This window comes from Falco naumanni, chromosome 5, assembly GCF_017639655.2.
Source record: "Falco naumanni isolate bFalNau1 chromosome 5, bFalNau1.pat, whole genome shotgun sequence".
Lineage (NCBI taxonomy): Eukaryota > Metazoa > Chordata > Aves > Falconiformes > Falconidae > Falco > Falco naumanni.
The window spans coordinates 61,319,019-61,343,456 of record NC_054058.1 but is presented as its reverse complement, the minus strand read 5'-3'; the positions used below and the strand labels follow the sequence as shown (position 1 = coordinate 61,343,456).

General features: G+C 38.1%; 1 protein-coding gene across 4 annotated transcripts in view; it reads right to left on the bottom strand.

Annotated features, from left to right (window-relative positions):
* The window catches only part of SYT1 (synaptotagmin 1), a 358,533-nt gene that overhangs the window by 31,856 nt on the left and 302,239 nt on the right, over nucleotides 1-24,438 (bottom strand). For all 4 annotated transcript variants that reach the window (XM_040596428.1, XM_040596427.1, XM_040596424.1 and 1 more), the window contains one exon: nucleotides 22,947-23,064. In XM_040596428.1, the coding sequence (XP_040452362.1) occupies nucleotides 22,947-23,064 (118 nt within the window). The remainder of the gene's footprint in view (nucleotides 1-22,946; nucleotides 23,065-24,438) is intronic.

Here is a 24,438-nt window from a genome sequence, read left to right as displayed (position 1 = left end):
CTACATCGTCTTTCACACACAGCTACATGATTAAACAAGTCTTTTGTTGAACTAGAAAATCAGGTTCAAGCTCATCCCTAGACCAATTCCCTAATAATGATTTTTCTATCTTGCAATCTGAAGTTCAATTGAAGAACTAAGGAGAGATGAGAACTGTATTTTCCTTCATGAGAATTTGCCTTGTTCAGTTCTAAACATCATCAAAATATATATTGGGAATGTACTGTCTTCATTTATATGTGAGTAACTTTTTACTTGTTCCTTCTTTCTTTTTCTCTTGAGGAGTATAGTCTATGTCCCCTTCTGGCATCTAAAATCCCTAACTTATCTAGCACCAGAGAAGTCATTTACTGTTGAGACTGTAAGCTCTTTTTTGCAATCTACTGCTCATCCACATTAAGCACAATAGATGCTGCATACATTTTTCAGACCCTTACAACATCAGCTTCAATTCCAAAAGGATACAAACTATGATATGTATCTTCTTCAGTCTGTAAGAGACACTGCAAATGCCCACTATGCATAGAGAAAGGCACTCTGCCTTGGTTTACTGTTGTAGGCATTATTTTTTTTTTAATTTTATGGCCTCTTGTTTTCGTAAGGGCATCTCCTAATATATTACCAACTGCATTTCATACTGATTGAATTTTCTTAGCACTTAATCTGTCAAAAATAATGTTCTAATGACTATGACCCTAAAATGCTGAATTAATAAAATATGTGAACATTGTTCCATTTCTCTTCAATTTGAATACTTAAGGATGTTGAAATTAAACTTTATCATAATATTCAAAAAAGCCCTTGCCTTTAGCAGAAACAAAGAAAATTTTCAAATTGCCAGCACCAAGCTCTCAAGTTTTCCTTACATAGGACCCCAAAATTTTTTTCCCCCTTGTTTTCAAGATTCTTCTTTTGCAGCATATGATTAGCTGGAACAATGCTCTGTTCACACTGATGTTCAGAAATTTGCTTGGAAGCTCATTTTCAGACTGATTCAATTCTAGAAAGGGGCTGCATATATTTTAGCGTTAGTCATTCATACAGAGAAATGTATTTTTCATTAGGTTTCTTTCAGTACATTTCATTTTCTATACATGTACAAACAGAATAAGAGGGACTCAGCCTTAAATAGCCAGCAATATAACTACAGCATAAGACTACAAATGCTTTATCTACATATGATTACTCTTCCATTGCATCAGCTACAATCAGAATATCAGTTTAGATAGTTTCACTGAAAATATTCAACCATATGCAATTTTTTCTTCAGTGGTGGAATAAATAAAATACAGTAATTAGCAGCACTCTACCACAAACGAAACAGGCAGGTCGAATGGACAAATTTGAGGTAAGCAATCCTTTGCCTTTAAACCAAACATGCAAATTCGTATTGTCTTTTTTTTTCATCTGATTGATACTTGTACTAACATGGCAATATTTACATGACATAAAATTCAGAATTTACTCACAGCTGGAGGCTAGTATTCACAAAGCTGCTAGCTTACCATTATAAACTGCCTCTTTACACAGTCTAACTGAGTTGGAGCCTGATCCAAGACTACTGTGCACAAATAAACAGGAACAACGTGATTGCTGTATTGAAGAATTATAGGCTAAACTGTCAGGATAACGTTGACTGCTATTGCATTGCAGATCTTGATTTTTTGTATAAGGAAGACAAGATGTTTTACTTTGCATTCTTGAACAAAAGCTTTCATTAGCAGCTCTCAGAGTTATGCTTAGCTTAATCCAAGTTGTGCATGCAATAATCCGTATTTCAAACTGTCCCTAAATCACTTCCTGAGAATAAGGATCAGTTGGAAAAGGAGAACTGCCAAACAGTATTTCAGAATTTTGGTATTAAACACTTTTTTATACAAACAAAATAATAAAAATATTGTCTGCACAAGTCAGGAGAATGTCATTTAAGTGTGTCGGATAAAAAGTAATGCATTTCATACATGCCATGAAAAGAAAATAATCATGATAAAGGTATTTGTCACTCTTACAATTCTGTGGTGGTACTGTACAGTGGGGTACGTTAAAGTAGCACAATAAAAGGTGGATATAGAGTATCAGAAAAAACAGAAGTATTTTTATGTAAACACTTTGTTTTATTCTTTCCTTCACAAGGTAATTTGTAAAGTGATAAAAACAGGATTCACCCAAAATAATTTGATTGCGTATAAAGTGACATCATTATTGGAGAAGCCATAAAAATGAGTAGAGGAGGAAAACATGCAAAAAGCATTACAAAAATGGTTTGAACAAACTTCCATAAAGCATGCCACCTAGCCAAAATAAATGAGAAAGCATTTGCAGTTTCTGGCAATAGGCAACACTTTTCCTAGTATGCCTATAATTACCTGAAATCAGCCACAGTGCAAGTTCCTACCGATCGAGCAAGTTGCTCAGAGAACTAGTAGGTTTCCAGTATAAACCTATTAATACAATGAGCTATGGAGTAGTTTAAATTTTCCTACCTCCAACTCAGTCCTGTTGTTTACCACATAAGAGACAACCATGTGGAATCATTTTTTAATGTTGGATAACGGTACAGTATGATCCCAAGTACATGGGTATAGATGTGATGCTTGGTACTGTTTGCCTCCAACCCATGAGTCCTAAGCATCCATGAACTAGTGACATACTTTGGATTTCTGAACATTACTATAAATTATGACACAAAACTCACACAAATCTTATTGTGCTCTAGTAATATAGTTACACTCTTCCTTTTTTTTATCCTGATTCAGAAATTTCTAGTTGCTCAGTTGAAATACCATCGATACATGACAAACTAAAAGCTCATCACAACAAAAAACTCTGCATCCCTTTATTAATTTGACGTGTACATATACCGATCCCATACACATGCATATGCCTTGTAGGATTGGCCATGTATGATGCAGAATGCTAATTTAATATTGTACAAGGGGAATGTTGATTAATTTCTTCCAGGCTGCCTTGGTTATAAGAACTACAAATTATTCCGATTTGGAAATGGTGTGGGAGTGAGGGAGGATGACACCTGTTCCATACCAGTTCTGCAGAAGCATTACTCCCACACAAGGGATTTGAATAATAATAGAAAAGTGGTATTCGCAGGTTTTTATTTACTACATAAATAGCTGTACGCTATAGATTACTGACCAAAGCACTGAGTGTAACAAACTATGACCCATGCCTCTGCTCATGTCTTCATTTGTCGTAACTATGAATTCCAGTTGCCGTTCTAGCATTATTTTTCTACCATACTCACTCTTTTATATTCACTTTCATTATTATTACAACAGCTGTATGCTGCTATATACATACTCTAAAAAAATCTTACACATTATATGATAAATCATTTAAATCATGAAATTATCAGCTTCACAATACTGTTCTATTGCCTACATGAAGTTGTATGTATTCTCAGGTACCCATGACAGACCAAAATACTGTCCCAGCAGTGCAAATTTCCTTAGATGTATCTAGTATGGTTCAATAACATTTGGCCAACTGAAAAGTTTTTTAAAAATGTTTTCTAGTCATTTGGTTAGGTGCCTGTTTGGCTGATGCCCTTTACCACTGCTAGGTGATTCATAGCTTCCAACCCCTGAGAATCAATTCAGCAGAAATTGCCATTGCTTTCCTATATCAAAGAGACAGAATTGCAACTGATTTCTCCAGAAAATGCTACCCCAATTTACACAATTTCAAAAAGTAATGGCATCAGCTACTCTTAAAAGGATATAGTTATTTTAAACCTAAACTTACCCTAAGGCAAAGGACTCCCCCAAATAAATGGCCATTTTGCATACTCAGACCAATAGCAGCTCTAATACTTCCAGCTCAAACCAGCCTAGGTCTTCAGAAAGAACTGTGGCTTTGCAGAATAAAAATCAACCAGAAACCAAGAAAGCCATTCTGCAGTTTGGGGAGTGTCTGGATTAAACCCTCCAGGAAATCCATGGCTCATCAGCCTCGACTGCAAGGTCTTCTCTACATGTCCTCACTGAGGGGAGGCAGCGGGGCAAGGGCTGCAGGAACTGCATGCCATCCTTTTTGCTATTCATTTTCCTGTGGGCTTACATAGGTCCTCTTATTGCCAGACTACAAGCACATTTGTTATATGACTGCAAAGTTTTCTGTCCACAGCACATGAACAGATAGGAAGGAGATACCAGCTCTTTGGTCATGTGGTGAGCATATTTTCAATTGCATGATGGGAGAAAGATTGGAGAATTTAAGCCCTGCTGTGCTCCCATACCAGGTGAATAGTTCCTCACTGCTGCTTTAAATTATAGACTTCAAGCTCTTTGGAAAAGCTGTGAATGTGTGAAAGCTGCAATGCAGTTATTTCTTAGTTTCCCATCTATTTTTGTGTTTCAATTTCTAAATTATCTTGTTACATAAAATGAGCTTATCCCCACCTACTATTCAGCATCCTTAATTTCATATCTGTTTTTTTCCACCACTTCTTTCAACATAAGTTTTGCTTTTTGTAACTTTGGGATATTTTATTTTGGGGACCTTCAAATACATCATTAATCTTGTAAATTATTTCAGTTCTCTCTAAAGCTTTCCTGTATCATCCATTTCATTCAGCTTAAATATTTTGGCTGATTTCAAAGAGTTAATAACTAACAGCTCATACTGCTATACAAAGTATTCTTTTCATACATGTGCATCACTTGCTCCATGCTTCTGCATAACTAATAATACATGTCTAAAAATATATGTATTTGAGATTAATCCAATCACCTATTTATGTAATCCAATCAATCTGTTTATGTTTAAATATGTTGGTATTTTGTTATGGCATCTGGGTACCTCCTATGACTAAAATCTAGTGCTAAATTAATGACACCCACAAAAATTTGTCAGACCCCAATTACTTGTGTGCTGCTGCTGTCACTAAACTGAATAAACAGCCCATCCGTGTTGCAGTACAGAGAGTGGAGACAATGTATTGTAGTGCAGATCCCAGTCCTGTGCATTAGCATAGCAGCTGAGTGAGTGAAGCATTTATACCATGCTAACTTAAAAGAATCGGCTTCATTTTCATGTAATACACAACTAAGAATTACATTGAAAAGCCTCCAATTAAAGTCCTATCTGAAAGCTTTCCAGTCCTGCAGAATCCCAAACAAGGAACTGTCAGTGTCAAGTGAAAAATTAATTTAAAAGAATTTGATAAAAACCTTAATTAAAGTGTGTCAGGACAAATACACCTCACTTTATGTCCTGAAGCCCATTACATTTCACTATGACAAAGTGCCACTGGTGCATGAATGCCAGAGATTCAGTGCTGCTTTCTCCAAAGCCTTTTTATGGCCTGGAAATTTCTCCTTTTGTATCCTGTCTCTGCAGCTGGCAGGAAAAGCATCATCTCAAAAACCTGATCTCTGAAACATCCAAGACCACAGCCAGCAGCTGGGAGGTGGCAGCAAAGAGATGAAGGTATTACTTGTTCTCAGCTCCTTACATACAGAATGTGCTACCAGTACCATTTGCATCAGCTGTGAGCTTCTGGGCAGCTGGCAAAGACAAACAGCAGTAATAAGGCTGGCCTTCAGTCCTCCCTGCGTTGAGATTCAGTGTGCACACAAGAGACCAGCCGCAGTGGCTAACCACTGAACTGAGCTCTGGTTCTGCTCCCCATCAAAAGGGAGGCAACCATAAATCTTACCAGCAACCACCACGGCAACTCCAAACTGTCTTGAGAAAAGTGGGCACTACACTCTCCTCCCCAAAAGGAAAGTGAATAAATCCCTGCAAAATTCTCCACAATATTCCCCTACCAATAAGTTTCTTATCTCACCCTAATCTTAGATAGGACACACTCTTCCAGACTTATATTTTGGCTACGGAGGAGGAAGACAGGAGGATCATAGAACCTAACAGCAAAATACATGCTGCAAAAAACTCAAGCTATGGTAGCCACAAAGTAAAAAATAAAAAAAAAAAAAAAAAAAGGAAAACAGCTAGGTTTTATTCAATTATTGTTCAATATTAATAGACTAACACAATTGAGAATCACTGCCATTTCCATACATTGGTAGTTTTTGCAAATACAGTAGGTATCTTGGTAATTTTTTGATAACAAAATGTTGAATAATACAGTTGCCTATTATAAAAATCTCCCAGAGATTGTATCTCCAAACCAGTGGCAAAACCCTCAGAGAAGAACTCCCAAAATCATTATAACACTATATAATTACTTTATGATTTTATCAGTGTGTGTGTCAGCAGGAGCAAGAAAGAGACTGCTGTTCATAGAGACAATTCTATCACAACAAGGCTTACAAAGATATTAATGTAAAAGCTTCTCATTGTCTGAAAATCCTTTGCCATGGCAACTTAAAATCAGCTGCTTCCAAGTGATTTTAAAGCTTTACCATCCCCCCTAACCCCGTGAGCTTCAGACCTGGTATTTCAACCACAACCATTAAATCTTCCAAACAGGTATATACATTATCTCTTCAAAGACCTGCCTGATGAGCAGGTCCATTTACCCTGCAGGGACAAGTAATCATTTTGGGTCTCATGCATGGCAGAAATTATTGTATCAGGAATCCTGTATTCAAATCACTCAAACTCTTGCACACACACTCCCAGAATGGCTGGGGCGCCGAGATGTTTTTTGCATTACAATGAAGCTGCTTTTCATTGAACTGTATTTTTGTGCTGCTTTACACTTGCTGACAGCATTGATCCTCTTATCATCTTCAAGGATATCTGATAAAAATTATCTGATTCAATGGGAACTTGAGACAGTTTCAGCTACAGATGTACCAAAATTTGCTTCGAAATCTACAGATGCCCCTCCATTCAGTCAGTGAGACCAAGTACGTAGATAAGTTGAAAAAAATACCCGTTACAAATTTGAACTGGAGAATTATGTACCTCGATTTCTGTGAATACTATTTTCAGCTGCGAGTTTTTAAACTGTGTTGGGCTAATGGTTCTCAGGTTGCGTACCACAAGCAGTGACTGTAAACAAGTTAACCCCCCTCAGAAAATACCCAACTCTATGCATTTCGTAAGGAGCACTTATTTACTGTTCATCCGCTATATGCCTGATTCATTCTCAGGTGATGGCAAGGAAGAAGAATATTTAAAATTCTGCTATGTGGCTTTTGGGGTAATGTTTTTAAGCACATGAGCATGATTACACTGACTGCAGATCTTAAGTACAGTCATGATACAAATAATATACAACAGTCTCAGGGAGGAAAGGGATCTAAGCACAGATGGAAGAAGGAGGGAAAATCAGGAAATTCAAGACTTACTATTATTATTACTGCCACAGTAGCACTCAAGAGGCCCCTTTCAGTTGGACATTGGCTCTATAGGGTAAGAGGCAGTCCTGTCCCCACATGGATATGATATAAATGCAAACAAAGGCACAAAGAAATGCTACCCAAGGTCAAACTTAGCCAAATACCTTTACATGTGATCAAACAACAAGTTATAGCAAATCTGGGAAGAGTTAACCTTAAGTCCCAAAGTAGCATTTAGGTGCATACAGAAAAATATTGCCACACCTTGGGTACCGAGAAAAGTAAATGTAAAAAGACCGTACACATGCATGTGAGAGAGGACATAGCTGTCACAGTGTTTTCTGGAAAATTTTTTTTTTCTGTATGTCCAACATTACACCACTGCACCTCCCATAGAACATGTTCATTTGGTCACCCAATATATGGAGATGCCCTCAGTCTCCTAAACATTTAGAGATATGGAAAACTGCATGCTTCAGATCCCTCTGGGATGGACTCTTGATGGCTCAGCTCAGGCTTAGCCCAGAGACAAAATGAGAGGGTGTGAACGAGCTCTGTATGAAGCACAGCCTTTGCATGCTTGGTAAAAAAACATAGCTGTTCCTGGAAACAGAGAAGGTGGTTCTGAAGACTAGGTTTTCATCAGCAGAACATGCATCAGAGAAGCAGGAACCCTGGTCCTGTTCCTAGTCAACATGAGGAATTCAATTCTCCACCTCCTCTGAGCACTTCCTATCCACTAGGATGCAGTCTTGGCTGCTGGTTAGGAAATGAAAGCATTTTCTCAAATCTGAAGACAAGTAAATGAGAAGGAACGGCTCCTGGGACAAGAAGGATGTCTGCCAGGAAACGTCTTAACTTTGCAAACCATGGTTAGAGATACTTTAGGTGGATGAGGACAGATGAAGGTCTCAATGTGATTTTACTTTGCTGGGATCATACAAGCATTTTACATTAGGAAGTTATGAGTTAAATCCCACCCACAAAGTATACACTGCAGTGGGATCCAGAAAGTAAGATTTTTCTGAAGGTTCAGAGCAGAAGCTACTACTAAGTCATGTTCCCATGCCACCCATATCTCCACTGCTTCATACAGCTGCATTTGCATTGCCACTTGGAATACTAATGTTTAAAGACTCCACAAAAAATGCTAGAGGTGATTTTCAGACAAATACAGTTGAACTTTTTCTCTTTTGGTCTTATTTTGATGCCTTAGAAAGTCAAGAGTACTTACTAGTCTAAGCTCTCCTTTAAACATTTTTATCACCTAGCACTATATGGCTCATTGACATCCAGGAATCAGCTTTTGGACAAAAGAGCTCAAGGGAATGCACAATGTGCACATTTTTCTTATGAGCACTCCTCAAATTTGACTATCCAAGTCACCTGACAGATGGCTAAACTCACATGCACTCTGTCATTTCCCTATTGACTGCACATCTAAGAGACTCAGCTAAGCATTAGCTTAAGCCCTGAAATATCTTTGAAGCCTCAAGTATTAGAAAGTATGTTTTGAATTTAAGTCCTCTAATTCATTGAAAAATACCTTATCAGCTTCTCTGTGCTGTCAGAGCTGTGTAAGAGTTTTGATATAATTGAGACACCAACCTTCTGCTTTTAAGTTTACCAAGGGTTGGCCCTGACCAGTTGATTCAGTGAAAATCTGGTCTCTGCAACTGACTGAATCAGGAAACTTTGATAAAAGTACAATTTACAATGTATTTAAAAGCCTAAGTATGGATGGGATTTTCAAAAGTACATACCTAAGCACCTTTCAGAGGACTACCGAAAAACCCATCTGACTTCTAATTCTTATCGCAGGACACATAAATGACTTAAAAAATGTGGCCAAATTTCCACACTCCTGTTTTTAAAAATAACTGTAAAATTCAGTATTCTAATGAGTAATTTTCTTCCACAGTTAAGTGCAAAGTTGTTTGTATGAAGTTATTAATTTTGACTACTAAAATCATCTGCTTCATAAGAATAACTGAATGTCACTTTTATGCACATGCAAGAGGACAAATAAAGATGTACCAATGGTCTGTTCATGATTGGAAAAGAAAGAAATCCAAAACTTCTGTCACCCACTAGAGTTAAAACTCATGAATTGTCCTTATTAGAAATAAAAATATTAGCAGAAGTTCCTGATTATTTTAGTAAGGTTTGTCTTGCCCTTCATTGCCTTTAATTTATTAGCATGATATCTATTGAGCTTCGTGCCCATAACAGAGTAGAACTGGAAGTCTGATGTCAGCATATGCTGCCAAATCTGTTGATGTGAAGTTTGAAAATATTCATTTGAACCAATTTTAATGCTTCAGCTTAGCAGGATTTCAGGGAGCAAAAGACAAGCTTTATGTGGATTTAGCATGCCTATTGAAAATCTTGTGCTGTTCTGCGGTGGTTTGTGTTTTATGACCATTGTCTAAACTGTGATGTGACTTTGATAGCTTGCCTGCTCTTCGGTGATGCATAGGTGGCAACTCTCTGTATCTTTTACAAAACCCAAATTTTAACTTCCTGGCAGCTTGCATACAATTTCTTTCAAATACTTTTCACTGAAATTACTTATTTCCCCCCTCCGCCCCCCCATCTTTCCAACTGTCCTTATCATGCTAACCTGATTAAGTCATTAAGTGATTTACTGTTTATTATATGCCTTATTTCTTTCATTCTGATTAGTTTGTGAGACTCTAATCACTGTGCTTTTTCTTTAATATGGCTTGCAGATCATTTAGGAATATGTGCTATTCAGACTATTTTATTATCCCCATATAAAATTCACATAGAAATTGTTGACAAGAAATAAAAAACACAGACAATGATAGGCGATGTTTCCCATTGTTTCCCAGAGGCAAAAAGGTGGCATTCATTTACGCACAAGCAGAACAAACATCCAGTCAACAAAGTATACTCCAGCAATAGCCAAAGCCCTTACTAATCCTGTGGCCACATAGATGTTCAAACAAAACAGAATTAAAAAATCCAAAATCAGGGTTCTATCACCCTTACATGACAAAATAAAAACTTCACCTGATGGAAATCAGCAGGAAAAGCTGAATATATATCTTATTTTTATGTTGCGGAATGACAGAATCTAACTGTGTGTACAGCCAGCTTTCACTTCTTAAGATATGTATGCAATTCGAGAGACAAGGAGGAAGATAAACATTCAGTGTACATGGAAAGATAAAACTGGCAGATGGAGACGATGGCTTTTATGCTTCTGAGAATAAATAAAAATTAACGCAGAAAAACAAAGGTAAAAATATAAAAGTGAGCATAAATGTTTTGCATTTGACCACAATGTTACCTTTCAATGAAACAACACAAATTAATACAGAATACTATTGTACCATATGGATGCTTGTATTCCTGCCAGAAAAATTGCACCATCTGTCTACCAGAAAATGGACTGACATGTTATGTATTACTGGAAGGCTACCATTCTTTTCAATATACCAGTCACGATCCTGACTTGCACAATACACTTCTCAGTCCAGTAAGATTAGCAATGGTCCCAAGACAGTGCTTGTAACCAAGCCTGACCCTAAGATACTGAAGGACTGTTAAACTACTGTGTCATACTTTAGAAACTCAGACCAGTGACATAAAATTTGATCACCATTAATGAGGAATTGTCATGAATCATATTCAGAAGCAGCTTAGAGCTCTTCCTTCTTCTCTTTGGTGACAATCCAACATTATTAACAAAATTTTAGACAAGATGTCCAAGCTAATCCACCTTTCTCATCAAACTGAGTACAATAACTTTATTTTGTCTATAGATGGCACACTATCAATTTACTTCACCCTGCTATCAAACACATGACATAGCCACAAACAGCACACAGAACATGCACTTATACAATGCATCTCATTTAGTATGCCTGATTGCTATAATATAAGTCAAACAAACAAACAAAAAAACATTCCCCCAGGGTTCTTCACATTTGAAGCAGATTTCATGGAAATTTAACTCAATTTCAGGAATATAATTGAACTAACAATCTGTTCTCTTAGACACTATGTCCCCTGCTTGATACTACGCAGGGCTGGACAGATGCCAAAGAAGCTTTGAATGTACTTCAAAAGTGTTGGTGAACAATGACCGGCCTTTTCTAAAAGCAAGATGTGTGTGCTGGATAGGTCAGGCAGCAGCACTCTGGCTGATGCTAGTCTTCCCCTCCATTTAACCTATCAGGATTCAAATACAGGGAATTGTAAACAAGGAGAAAAATACAGCAAATAGCATGTAAACAAGAAAAGCCAAAGTGTGTATCCTGCAAATGCTCTGCAGAAAGCAAACCTGTATGCAAATACACAGCAATGGAATGCTTGGGAACCATTCGGCTTTTTGCTGAAGTCCTATGCCAACAGAGTCAAAATTTGTTTTCTAAAATCAGGGTACGGTCTAACTTACTCACATTCAAGGTCTCCTATGCATGGAAAGCAATTAAAACTAGAGAGCAGTAATGGAATGATTTGGAGCAGCTATCTTGATTAAAAAAAAAAAGAAAGTATTCATTTGCTTTATGTAGAGATCAGAAAGAAAGAAAAAACCCACCACACAGCAAGAAAATGAGAATAAATTTAAATATGAATCATCAAAGAATGTTTTTCCCTAGATTTTCAATAAAATGAAGTACATTTTTTTTGTTTGGGTTCCCAAGGAAACACAGTGCAGGTAATCATTCTGCTTTCTTTGTGTGCAGGTACCAGCTTGGTGACTGACTGCCCCCTTTCCATACCTTTTTAGTATATTGGCCAGCATCAATCAAACTTGACAGGATAACAGGCCTCCCAAGGATATTAAATTCCTACAAGCTTTGTGAAAGTAGGCAGCCAGATGGAATAGAGAGAGCCCACTAAGTATCCCTACATGACGTGAAAGCTGCAACGTGGTTGTACCTCTTATTACACACCAGAAAATACATGTGTGAAAGGGATATTATGGATGTTCAAACTGTGGAAAAAAAGTTTCAATTGAAGCACGTGTTTTATTAGAGATCAGAATACCCAGTCATACTCCGAAATTCAAAGGAAATCATGCCTTATAATTCCACTTCTCACAGAACTATATTTTAAATTACTAGTGGACTACTGTTGGCCTTGGGCTTTTGCTAACTCTTAATACAATGGAACATTTCATCAGTGAAAAACCTACCTCAAGGCTGAAAAGCTATCAAGTCCATATCCCTTGCTACCTCATTGGACCTGAAGCCGAGGACCATAATACCTAGACACTACAGCAACTGGTATTTCATAATATTGCTGACATACTGATTACACAAAGGAAAGTGTGCACTCGTGCATGTGGAAGATGTGTTTGTCTGAATAATTTCATTTATAAACAAATGACTGTCTATGCTTTAGTGTGGGTTCTACTTATGCTACTCCATTTTGTTGTAAGAAGTATTCAAACCCTGATCAAAAAGATGTAATCTATGCCCAGATTAGACAAAAGCAACATCTATCTCATACTTGAGTCTATTTCTTGATTAATTCAGGTCAAAGAACTCAATCAATTTAGGAAATTGCTTGCTCCCCCACAGGGAGTCTCAGACACAAAGACTGAGCAGACCAGCCCATGGAAAGATTGTTCTTGTCAAGTGCTGGTTTCCCCAACCAGAAGCCAGGCAGTAACATCCTGAAGTAGATATTCCTCAGCAATGGGGTACTACAGATAGTCTCCAGGAATGGCTGAGCCAGTACCCGACTTCCCCCATCCAGGCAGGAGTGTGGTCCAATAGTGACTTTGAATAACAGCAGAAACCTCTCCCAGAAACACCTTTGCTCCCTCAGCTTTCCAGATTCAGATCCCAAATACCTTACTTGTAAAGTAACATGCACTTCTTTTTAATTAAATATTCCCCCCCCCCCTGTTTTTTATCCATGAGGGAGCAGCCTGAATTAACTTAGCTCCCAACCAGCTGAAACAATTTGTAGCACAGGACTTGCTGATGCTGTCACATCCTTACATAAGCATTTCCTCACATCCCACACAGCCAGGGCTCCTGAACTTAGAAAACCCGTTATGTTGCACGCTCTCATAATCACTACTTTTAGCATCCCTCAAATGTTGACAAGCATGTGATGGTTTGCTGATGGGAAGCAACTGATCTAGCTGAGTATTTCAACTCAGCTGCTGGGAACTTACTGCAGGAACACATTCCCTCACAACAGTGTCGTAATACGACTGGCCCTGGAGCCAGCTGTACCGCAAAGATCTCTGGAGAGAGTGAAACAGAATTTAAGACACTTTCTCACTAGGGCTCAGTCAGGACATTATCATATCCTCTTCACGGGAAAGGTGGATTTAACCTGCAGACCTGTATATGTAAAGCGTTCTGTGATACCACTGGGAATCTGAGGAAAAAGAGGTCCCACGAACTGGGCTTGATAGCCGAGATTAAACAGAACCTCTTACTTCTCTGACCTGAAGCAATTCCTACAGAGATGCTGCTGAGCTGCAGAGATTACATTTGGGTCCTGAAATCCTCGTGTGTCCCTACGTACAGTACAGGAATTAAAATTTGGTTCTGCCTACTACTAGATTATGCACAGTTTTATAATGTGTATCTGTACCTTTATTTGGTTTTAAAAAAACTCAAATCTGAGAGAGATTATGTTGTGACACAGCTCACAATACAGAGTTTACAAACCCTCCTCTCTGCCTTCACAAAAAAGCATAGAGAAGGGTGAAGCTGTACAGTGGGTGGGGGTCTTTCTGACAGATTTCCTTTTAGGCATGTTTTGCAAGCAAACCTCTAAATGCTACCCATGGCACATCGGGCCGTTGTGTTATGTAACATCTGAATTTTGCAGTCAAATAAAGTTTATGTCTGTTGGCATGCACACTGGAAAAATGCTATGTGATCTGCGCTTTATTTGTGTCTTTTCTTAAGAAGAGTTCTATATTTTACTATTCAATAATTATTAGATTAGTATCTAATGTGATGGGATGCAGCAAGAAACCCCTAAACATAAATTACTTTGATTTAAAGAGAGTAAAAAATGTTGCTATCTGTAAACTTGAAGACAGCTCAGCAGAAAAGAAAGGAATTCATGTGGAGAACGAGCAATAGCATATTCATCAACAAGACAGAAAAAGGATAGGTTAATAAGCACAAGAGGAAAAAAACCTTAATCTCCTTCCATGGACTAGATTCACTGCACTAACGAGCATAAAATGTCAGGAGATGTTCCCTCCATATTACCCATTCTATTATTGCATTATGTTGGTGATAGATGCATCAGTTGAGAGAAACACATCTGGCACCATCTGACCAACAAGACTGGCATAATGGAGGAAAAAGCACCACAGCCTTTAGCTTTAAACCAATCATACTGTTAAGGGAGAAAAAACCCATCAGATTCCTCTCTTATCTTTAGCTTTGTAAAACAACTGCTTAGCCCCTTAGCTGTCCTAAATAAACTAAATATCTAAATAAAAGTGTTGCTTGTGCAGATACTTCACTCATATCCAGCCTTCTCATCCTCTTCAATATACCTGAAATTTTCACAGAAGTGACAACATACACCTTACAAAACTATGCCTGAAGAGCTCAGTTATTCTAGTTTATTGCAAAGATGATGTAAGGAGACCTTAATGATGATACAGGAGACCCTCATGAAGGGGTGTTGACTGTGGTGACTTTCACAGCTAATAAACAAAAGCAAAAGAAACCATAGCTAGGAATTAAACACAGATAAATTCTCACCACCACCACACAAGAACTTCTTTACAAGGGAAAAGTGGCATTTCTGGGCTTCACTTTTCCACCTTGTCGACAGGTAATTCGTGGTTAATCAAACCCCAGTCACTGACTCAACTAGAACAAGGTGGCTCCAAGGCAGCGTGGCCTCTGCTGGTGGGAAGAAACACAGCCCAAATGCTGGCTTTTCTACCTCATCCATAGCATCACAGAGGGAAAGCAAGGGATAAAATATTTGGAAAGAGAATCCCACTGAGATTCGTATCCCTTTCATGAGACACACAAAAGGCACAGTAAGAATAACTGAGTGTTGGCACCTCAATCTTAATCAGCAACAAGATTATATTTCTCTTCTGTTACCTTGAGAAAGGCAATGGGACCCTTACTGGGACCTGCATCAATAGAAGAGAGGGCAGGACTTGACTTTCATCTTCACTTAGAAAAGTTTCGGAAAATAGATTTTTGAATTGTCAAGGGGAAAACTTATTTTTCATTTTTTAAAAAATGATCACCATCTCACAGCTGCCAGTGGAGAGCTTCACTTGCCAAATGCGTGAACAAATCTGAACAACTACCACCCATAAAGCATGTATGTGAAGTAACGATACCGACAGAGAACTAGGAACACTTGCCCTCCTATCTGTCTCCTTACACTGAAGTATATGTCTTCTCTGTCATCATAGATGTGTTTTCAGCACAGTGTAATAGAGGAGATGTGCAGTTCCCTTCTCAGCATACATCCCCTGCTCTCTTCAGGGATAATTTAGGATCAGGATCAAGGGTCTAACTGGTGAAATGTTTCTTTCCATTGAGATATGTACACAAAGGAGTTACACGTTGGAAACAGTCATGAGATCTGTAAGAAGTAACCACATCAAGATCTAGCAGAAACTAATAACCTTTCTTGCCCACATGGGGTTAAGCACACCAAAAAATGCATGCGGGATTTAAAGTAATGTCAAAACTTGAATTTAAACTTGTTTTTATTTCTTCAGAAAATCCTACAAACCTCATCAAACTTCAATCATGTTAACAGTGCTAATAAAATGCTCATCATGCCGTCTTAAAAACCTGTATGACTTTTACACAGTCCTGGAAAGGAAATATCCTCAATTATACTTTCCTTACTTTCTGTGAACATTTAAGCGCCGATCTAAACTGGAGTTCTGGAGATGAAAAAAGACATTTTCTTTTTGAGTTCATATTTAATTTTTTTTCCTCGAAACCCATTAAAATAAAAGACATAGGCTGCAGTTTTCAGAGAGCAAAAATAAATTAAACTTAATTGTAAGAGACCTGACTAATTTCCCTAAGGACTCCAGCATCTATCTACGGTACTTCTACATCCATTTTACAGCCACGCACATTGCTATGAAATTCTTGTAGAGCTTGAAAACCTAAAGTATTAACCATCTCATTTCCATAAAAGTAATTAACACACACATTTTCACACTTGCTTTGGGACTGCATAAGCAAATAAAAACATACTATAATTTAATCAGGAAGAAGCATGCATACAAACACACACAAAATGCATTATATAGATGTAGCTATTCAGATAAAAGAATAAGATGTCTTTCTGCTTTCTGTTTTGGTGAAGGGTGTGGGGAAATCGATAGCAATGGCACAAAATGATGACTATTGACTGGCAGAGCCCACACAGCTGGGTGCTGACCTCCTGCACCTTTGGTCAGCATGTACTACCAAGGAGATGTACGCATACAATAAGCTTTCTTTCCTTTCTCAAATCATGAGGCTGTTCAAACACCTCCTGAGCCCAGGCACTTTTTCAGCACAGTGTTTGTCCTAAGGTTTCTCAGCACAATGCCTACAGGTTTTGTACAACTCCACTGGTAATCAGCAGGCACAATCTCCTTTTTCCTCCCTTTAAGCATAGGAGGAAAAAAAAGAGAAGAACAATTTGACTCTGCTTTTTTGGAGGACTTGATGGTTTACCTAATACAATATATTATTGTGTGCAACAGCCTGTAGCATATGATTCAGTGGAAATTGTGTACTCACTCCAAAATGGACAATTGCCTGACAGCTTCTTCTAAAAACTCCAAAATGGCTTGGAGTATGAGAATCAATGTCTCCTTTAGCATGGCTTGTATGATGAATACATTGTCACTTTGAATATATTTTGATTTTGGAGTTGCCTTCTTCAGCTTTTAACTTGAGGAGGAAGGTGATCTGATGTCGAAGGCTTGAGTTGGGATTTGGAGACACAACTCCCTAAGGCCTTATTTACCCATTGAAAGAGGACTGTTTCAGACGACCCCACTCCTTACTGCTCAGTCTTAGGGAAGACATCACCAACAGGAGTGTTCTTCCAGGCCGGAGAGAGAGAGATTTTGACATGATGGAGATCTGGTGACCCATTCCATCTCCACTGTAGGAGCCCAAAGTGAATACTGTGATGCTGTGAGACCGCTTTGTGAGCGTTAGAGATGTACTGCTGCAGCCATCTACTGTTGGAACTTCTGCCAGCGTTTTACAGTTCAGATACTGAGATACTAGATGTTGCAGAAATCCTTGCAGTAAGTAGAGATCTTAAAATATTTGTTGGTACTGATCTCTGTTGGATTCTTTAGGATTAGGCTAGATGTAAATGCAGCTGTTGTGGTGGTGTTGCTTTTTGTTTATTTTTACTTCTGTCTTCTAATAAGATTGTTTTCTTGTCCCTCAATATTGACTGAGTTATGCTTACAATACAGCTTATAGCAAGGCCATGGCACTAATGGTATATTTCTCTTCCCGTAATATTGCATTTGTGTTAGGTAGCTTTTCAGGTTTCTCATGCTTTAATGAAGTTATTAAAGTGAATGCTCTGCCTGCATAATTCATGAGCATTCACTCTGTCTTCAGAGAGCTGGTCTCAAAACAATTTTTAATTTTTCAATTCTTTTCTGAGACATCCAGCCAATTTGAATTTGAATGCAATATTTAAAATAAATGTCTAATTGTAGAAAACTACCTTTATTTCTGCTATAATATCATTTGGTCCCCAGAGATGGTTCTGGTTTATAGTATTTGCTCAGAAGACACAGAAAGGTGCTGTATATTTTCTATTTATAACTCATAAATATTGAGATTAGCTTTCACACATAATGGACTGGATTATGGGCCGCTTTCTCTTCACAGCTGTATCTACAGCTTTCTGCAGAAGGAAGAGTACATGGATGCAGTGACAATCCTCTTCTCCTTGCAGTTCTTTCCTAAGCATTACTTTGGCATAAATAGGTGTAGTTTAGGGTCTGCTATAATATTTTCTACTTGGCAACAGTTCCTAAGGAAATACCTGAGCCCATGCCAGCTGGGGCATCTGCTCCCCACTGAATCTCTGGGTCTGACTGGGGGGAGTGGTGAGAAGCAGAAATGCTGAGGAGATAAGGGGAGGGCACATTGCTTGCTACTAGGATACATTCCTGGTAATTAGATTCACTAAAAGCTAATCATGCTAAAATAATACATAGAGAAGAAAACCACAATAGCTTTCAAAGATTTTTAGTATGAATAAAACGTACTGAAATTAATCCTAGAAAGATGATAAGCTATGTTAAGGTTTACACTTATTATCAGCTACTAAGAGATGACTTTTTGATACAAAACAATATTTCACCAGTAATAAATACAGCCACTGAAGTTCTTAAAAAAAACAACCCAGGCATTTAAGCCAAAAGGTCTGGGTAGCTACACACCCATAACAACAGTCTGTCCAGCTGCCAGCCTAAGCCTCTTTCTGAAGGTTCAGAGGGAAAATGCTTTTCAATGTATTCAGGTAATTTATTTTAATGATTGGCTTGGTCAAAGCAGGGAAAGCTGCTGGAAGTTGAAATGAAAGCTTTATTTCATGTTAGGAACAAAAATGAATACAAATGGAGGGTATGACTAAATACATGGAAATCCATAAAACTGCCTACATAAACGTGTATTAATATTGGGAATCTTCCTATGGAATAAAAAGAAACACCACATTTATTGCATAGACCAAATTTAGCTGCTAGTCAGATGTACTGAGGGTTAAGCAACCATTTTTTCTTTAGAAAATAAGTAAAACCTACATATACAAAACAAGATTAAAATGAATTTAGATAAAAGTTTCATACTCATTTAAATCTGTGAAATCACTACCACTTTGATTTAAATGAATATCTCATAGGGGAGCTGCAGATAATTCCTACCCACTTTCTGGAACAGAAGGGATTGTAAACCTGAATAATATATCATAATTCACAGACAACCCTTGTGAACCGAATGGCGTTGCTAGGGTGCATTTTGCCTTTATCAAAAAATTAGTCAGACTATGTCTCTGTGGCCTGTTTGGAGAGATAAACTACAAATGGGTTTTGAAATCTTCCAATTTTGCAAATCACCTAAATGAAATAAACCCCCCAAACAACACAGTGTCTTGGGAGTTTAAGTTCCCTTGATTTTGTTGTAAGACCTAAGCTCCTACGTCTAGTAGACACTTTGGGTGAAGGTTACCTATAAAGCATGTAACCTGAATTTACCAAATTCAGACAAATAAAAATGATCTCTTTAGAGCTTACATTCCTACATATCACCTGCCAGATGTCAGATTCATTAAAAATACATTTGAATATAATTTAAATAATTAAAATGCCATTTTAAAACATGCGTAATTGTTTGCCAGAGGCCCTTGCTCACGAGAAGCAATAATTTCCACTTGTTGTGGTGACTTGATGAGCTCAGGCTGAACACTTCCAGTGTTTGAGCCAAGGTTTGCTTTAGTCACAGCCTGGTGTTACAATTAAATTTAAGACCTGGGAGTTTATTGCTCGGATGGGTGATCTGGTTTTGTTACAAGGAGCCTAATGAATTTGATGATTAGTCTGTTGTCTTTTATTGTCTGTTTCCAAGTAATTTGTGCTTGGCTTTTGACTGCTAATAAAATTTATGGAAAAGTTCAAAATGCTGGAGATAAAGGCTGGTTTTTTTGCAACTGTAGTAACCATTAAATAAGATATATAGACTGACTAGCAAGATTAAGGTTTCACCAGTAGAAGCCCTTTAGAAATGCTACAAAAGGTAGTACTCTCAATCTCTCAATCTCCTTTGATCAGTCTCTTGCTTTTGATAGGTACTTTCGCAACCAGGCTATTTGCACAACGTAAACGTGCATGTTAAAAATCAAGCTAGTCCGATTGCCCACAATTATGGTTTTAATATATTTCTAAACAGAAGTTCAGAAGACTACTGAGCCACAGTGACTGGTTCTTTGTATTGGGACTAAAGATAACATAAATGCTTTCCACATCGTTGAGGTGCAAAGGTATAGCAGATATTTAGTAGCAGCAGTAATACTCAAAATGTGGAGAAAAGCAGCTAGAGGGAACTGCAAGGTTGCCCACTGCTGTGCTGCGAATGCTTGGCAGTGCTATGTCAGACCTCCTGCAGGCATCAGCGCCTTGCTCCTCCTTTCTGCAAGGCAGATAAACTCCACAGAGAGGCATAAAGGCTGAACGCAAGAGAAAGCAGAGCCCTTTCCAAATGTCCGCCTGCTGCTTTTCCAGTATCTTCTCCAGAACAGCAGAGAATAACAGAAAGAAATATTCTAAACTCAAAACCCAGATGCTTTTTGCCTATTTCTGACATACTTCTAAGATTTTTTCCCCATGTGTCAATTACATAATTTTCACCTTTTGCTAATGGCTTTCCCTCAGTGACAGTAAGTGCTGTTGCGTGTATAGGTAACATTCAGTTTGAGATCACATTTGATTGTTACCATTTTCACACCTCCACTGCAATGCAAAACTTTCAGTTTTGCAAACCAAAAAGCCATTTCCGTATTTAGAGAAAATAACAAAACCAGCAGGGAAAGTGTTCGTCAATCGAGATAAAACCCTGTCACCTTCATTACCACTTAGCAGTACTGTACTTTGAGAGTGAGTAGGTATTATTTAGTGTGAATAATGACAACAGAATCTCAGCTTGATTTCAAAAGTTATTTCTGCATAATTTATTCAAAAGATAAATTCCCTAATGAAAGATACTGGATCCACTTTAAACCAACATTATTTCATCTATAATTACTGCCTCAGGAATACCGTACTAACTGCCATTTATCACTGTCAGTGACTTTTGAATTCCTGTTACAACCATGGTATCCCATTGGGTTTGTTTGTCTCTGAGAGAACATGATGTTTCTAGTTTGGCACGGCCCTGGAAAAGGAGAACAAAACCTGTCATCCCCTAGAAATATATTTAAATATCCTCTATGTGCTTCAGCATAGAGAGGAGTAAGCCCATTCATTCCCTTGTAGTTATTTCCAACACAACACATTGCGTTTTCCATCTGAAGTTTGGAGAAGGTCTTCAGTTTGTTACAGCTTCCCCTGCTCCTTTCTTTTCTTATAAGCCGAGTACTCATTATCCATCACAATTCTCACAAAGCTTGGAAAAGAATATTGATGCTCTGGCTCTCTGAGCCTACATTTCAGTCAAAAAACTCCACACTACCTCATGAGAATCTACTCTTTCATTAGAAAACAATTAGGAAGTAAGTGTGCTTGAGAATATTAATTTATAGTTGGGTCAGTAGGAGTGTTAGGGAAACTGTTAGTGGTGTGTCCTAATCCAGTGTCCATTTTAGAAAAGAAAAAGCTAGGCTGGACTGAGGTAATGACTACAACAATATTTTGATGTCTTTTAGTTTCTTACGTCTTGCTGTACAGAGCAAGACTTTAGAAGCAAGTGGAAAAAAAAAAGATAAATGGTTACTGGTAAAAGACTTTTGTTTCCCCTCACCTTGTGAAGGTCTTCCTATTATTGTTGATCAAAAGCAGGAAATAAAACCTTCAGGCTTACTTTTAGCAGATTCCCATTTCTCCGTGTATTTCGGATATAACTCTTACCTTGTGCTAAGATTAGAATTAAAAAAAAGCAGAACACTTTTTTCTTGTCACTTCCTAATTTAGAATTGGCAACTACATCATCTGTGTGTTAGTGACAGCTGTAAAATTTTTCAGTTCTAGAGCTGCGCTGGAAATATCCCGATTCTCAATGGTGGGTAGAAACTGTCTCTTGCAAACAGAAGGTATATAAAATAAAATCCTCATGGAAAGACCTCACCTTATAAATCACGCTGTTATTAAATTTGGTCTCAGCTAATTGGCCGATTAGACAGTAATTTGTGTCCAAATTCCAGACACAGCAGGGAACAGAAGCTCACACGAAGCTCCACCAGATCCCTGGGACACAGCCCTAGAGCACAGAGGCACAGCCTTGATGTCACAGGTGCTGACTGCACCCTCTCTTAGAGATGGCATACATCATCTCGCTCACGGTGTGTAGCCTTACTATAAGGAAAGACTATGAAGGCTATTTGTAGGTACTGAGCATGTTGGAGATAGCAACCTCACGGACTACCGCAAGTGCAAGACTATCATTTTGATTGCTGGTGTACATGCAAATGCAGAGCACTCCCAGCTCTGTGCATGGAAGCAATCACACCTGAGCCCTTCAAATGTAGAAACAATTACCCTAGCACCTCAACCAGCAGTCAGCATGGTGACCTGCGGTGATTTCCTCTATTATGTGTTATCAGTAACATTGCAGGGAAATGCTCACATTTTGTGAGATTAAACAGACAATATGAATTGTACTCAGATTTTTTTCTCTTGCTTGAATAGTGCGTATTTATCTCCAGGCAACACGAGAGAAGGAAAGTACAGAGAGCTGGCACTGTCATCTGACTGTTTAACTCCTCAGACCTCGTCTTGTAGTGGAATGCAATATACAACGAATCTCCTTTTCTTAAACTAGAATGTATATTCAGTCATCAGGCCCCAACTTTCAGAAAACACCAACTGCTTTTTTCAGTGAACAAGAGCCCTTACCTTCTCAACCCAGACACCTCCAACAGCAAAATGCATTGATTTTCTGCCTTTACAAGCCTGTAAAATCTGCAGGCAGATTTTAATGCACATACCTGATAGTCCACCAACATCCATCTTCTTCAGGTTCTTTGCCTCCAGAATGACAACGGTCAGTTTGCCAGCAGTAGGCACATAACGGAGGGAGAAGCAGATATCACCCAGTTTTTCTTGCTGTGAAAGAAAACAAGACATGGTGTTATATTTCAATAATATTTTGTACCTTTAAAAAACAGTTTTGAAAGTCCCACAGAAAATTATCAGGATTATATCTAAACTCCTACTGTTAAACAAAACACTCAAATGGTCAATATAAGATATCTGCCACAAGTTGCCCAGCTTAAATTCTTTACAACCTCAAGCCCATTGCAGCAACTGGGTTCCACAGCAACTATCCTGTATGGAGCCAAATGACATTATGTGCTGCCTGCAAAGTAAGTAATATTGCTCAGCATTTCACCCCTGGCAATCAGGGTCTCTGTAAACTAAGTAATGATTATTTGTTTTTGGGGTTTTTTTTCCAAGTTGTGTTTCGGTGGCAATCATTTAACACGCACTCATGTGCAACTACTAGACTATTTTCCATGAAACTGTTTTCTGTGGGTCTTTCTTATCTTTCTCATCACACTTTGTCACAAAAGAAAAAAGTATCAAAAACACAAAGCAGAAAACATTCAGTATAAAAAAAGACTTTTCTCTTACCTGACAGGCATAAAAAAAGAAAAAGAAAAAAAAAAAGGCAGAGATAGACCAGGAAAGCACACAGTGCATCCCTCCTCACAACAGGAATGGCTGGAAGGATTTGGTTTTGCCTTCAGCCTTGCAGCCTATCACCTGGGATCCTGCCAAATGCAATCCTTTGCTGTTAATTGCTTAATACCTAACAGTTGTGGCAAAGAGGGAAAGGCTGAATTAGTTCAGAATTACAGGAACTTTGTTTTAAAAGGAGGATCAAGTTCAAAAACAGATTTGAACTTGCAGATAGGAGAGGGAGAGAGAAAAAGAGAGAATACTGCTAGAAATGATCACTAGGGTGATCCAAGCTGCTTTCCTCCTTCCTTTCAGGCACAATGTTATCTCTAGGAGGGTAACAAGGTTGCCTTTGAGACAAGAAGAATCAGGTTACACTGAACAGTCCAATAAAGCATTTCAGACAGCAATGTTTCTCTTTTAAAGGCAGTAGTTCTTATGGCATATGTCTGTTTCCACAATTTATTCAGGCAGTAGAGTATAAAGCACATTTCTATGGAGATATATCTCTTTGGTTCCAATGGAAAGGTGGTTGTTGAAAAGTTTTGGGGGTGTACCAAGTTTTTTGTTAAGACAGGAGGTGATTTTTTTTTTTTTTTTTTTGCAGGAAATATGCACTTTCCCCCCACACCACAAATGCAAAAAGAATATAGCAATTTACCAGGTTCAAAGAGGCAAAGTCAGAACCTTACCTAAAAAGCTGGGGGAACACTACTGAGAGCAACTGACTCACGTATCAATGGATGTAGTAGGTATTTCCTAGGGGAAGAGACAGCCCATGTCCTAAGGACTTTACAT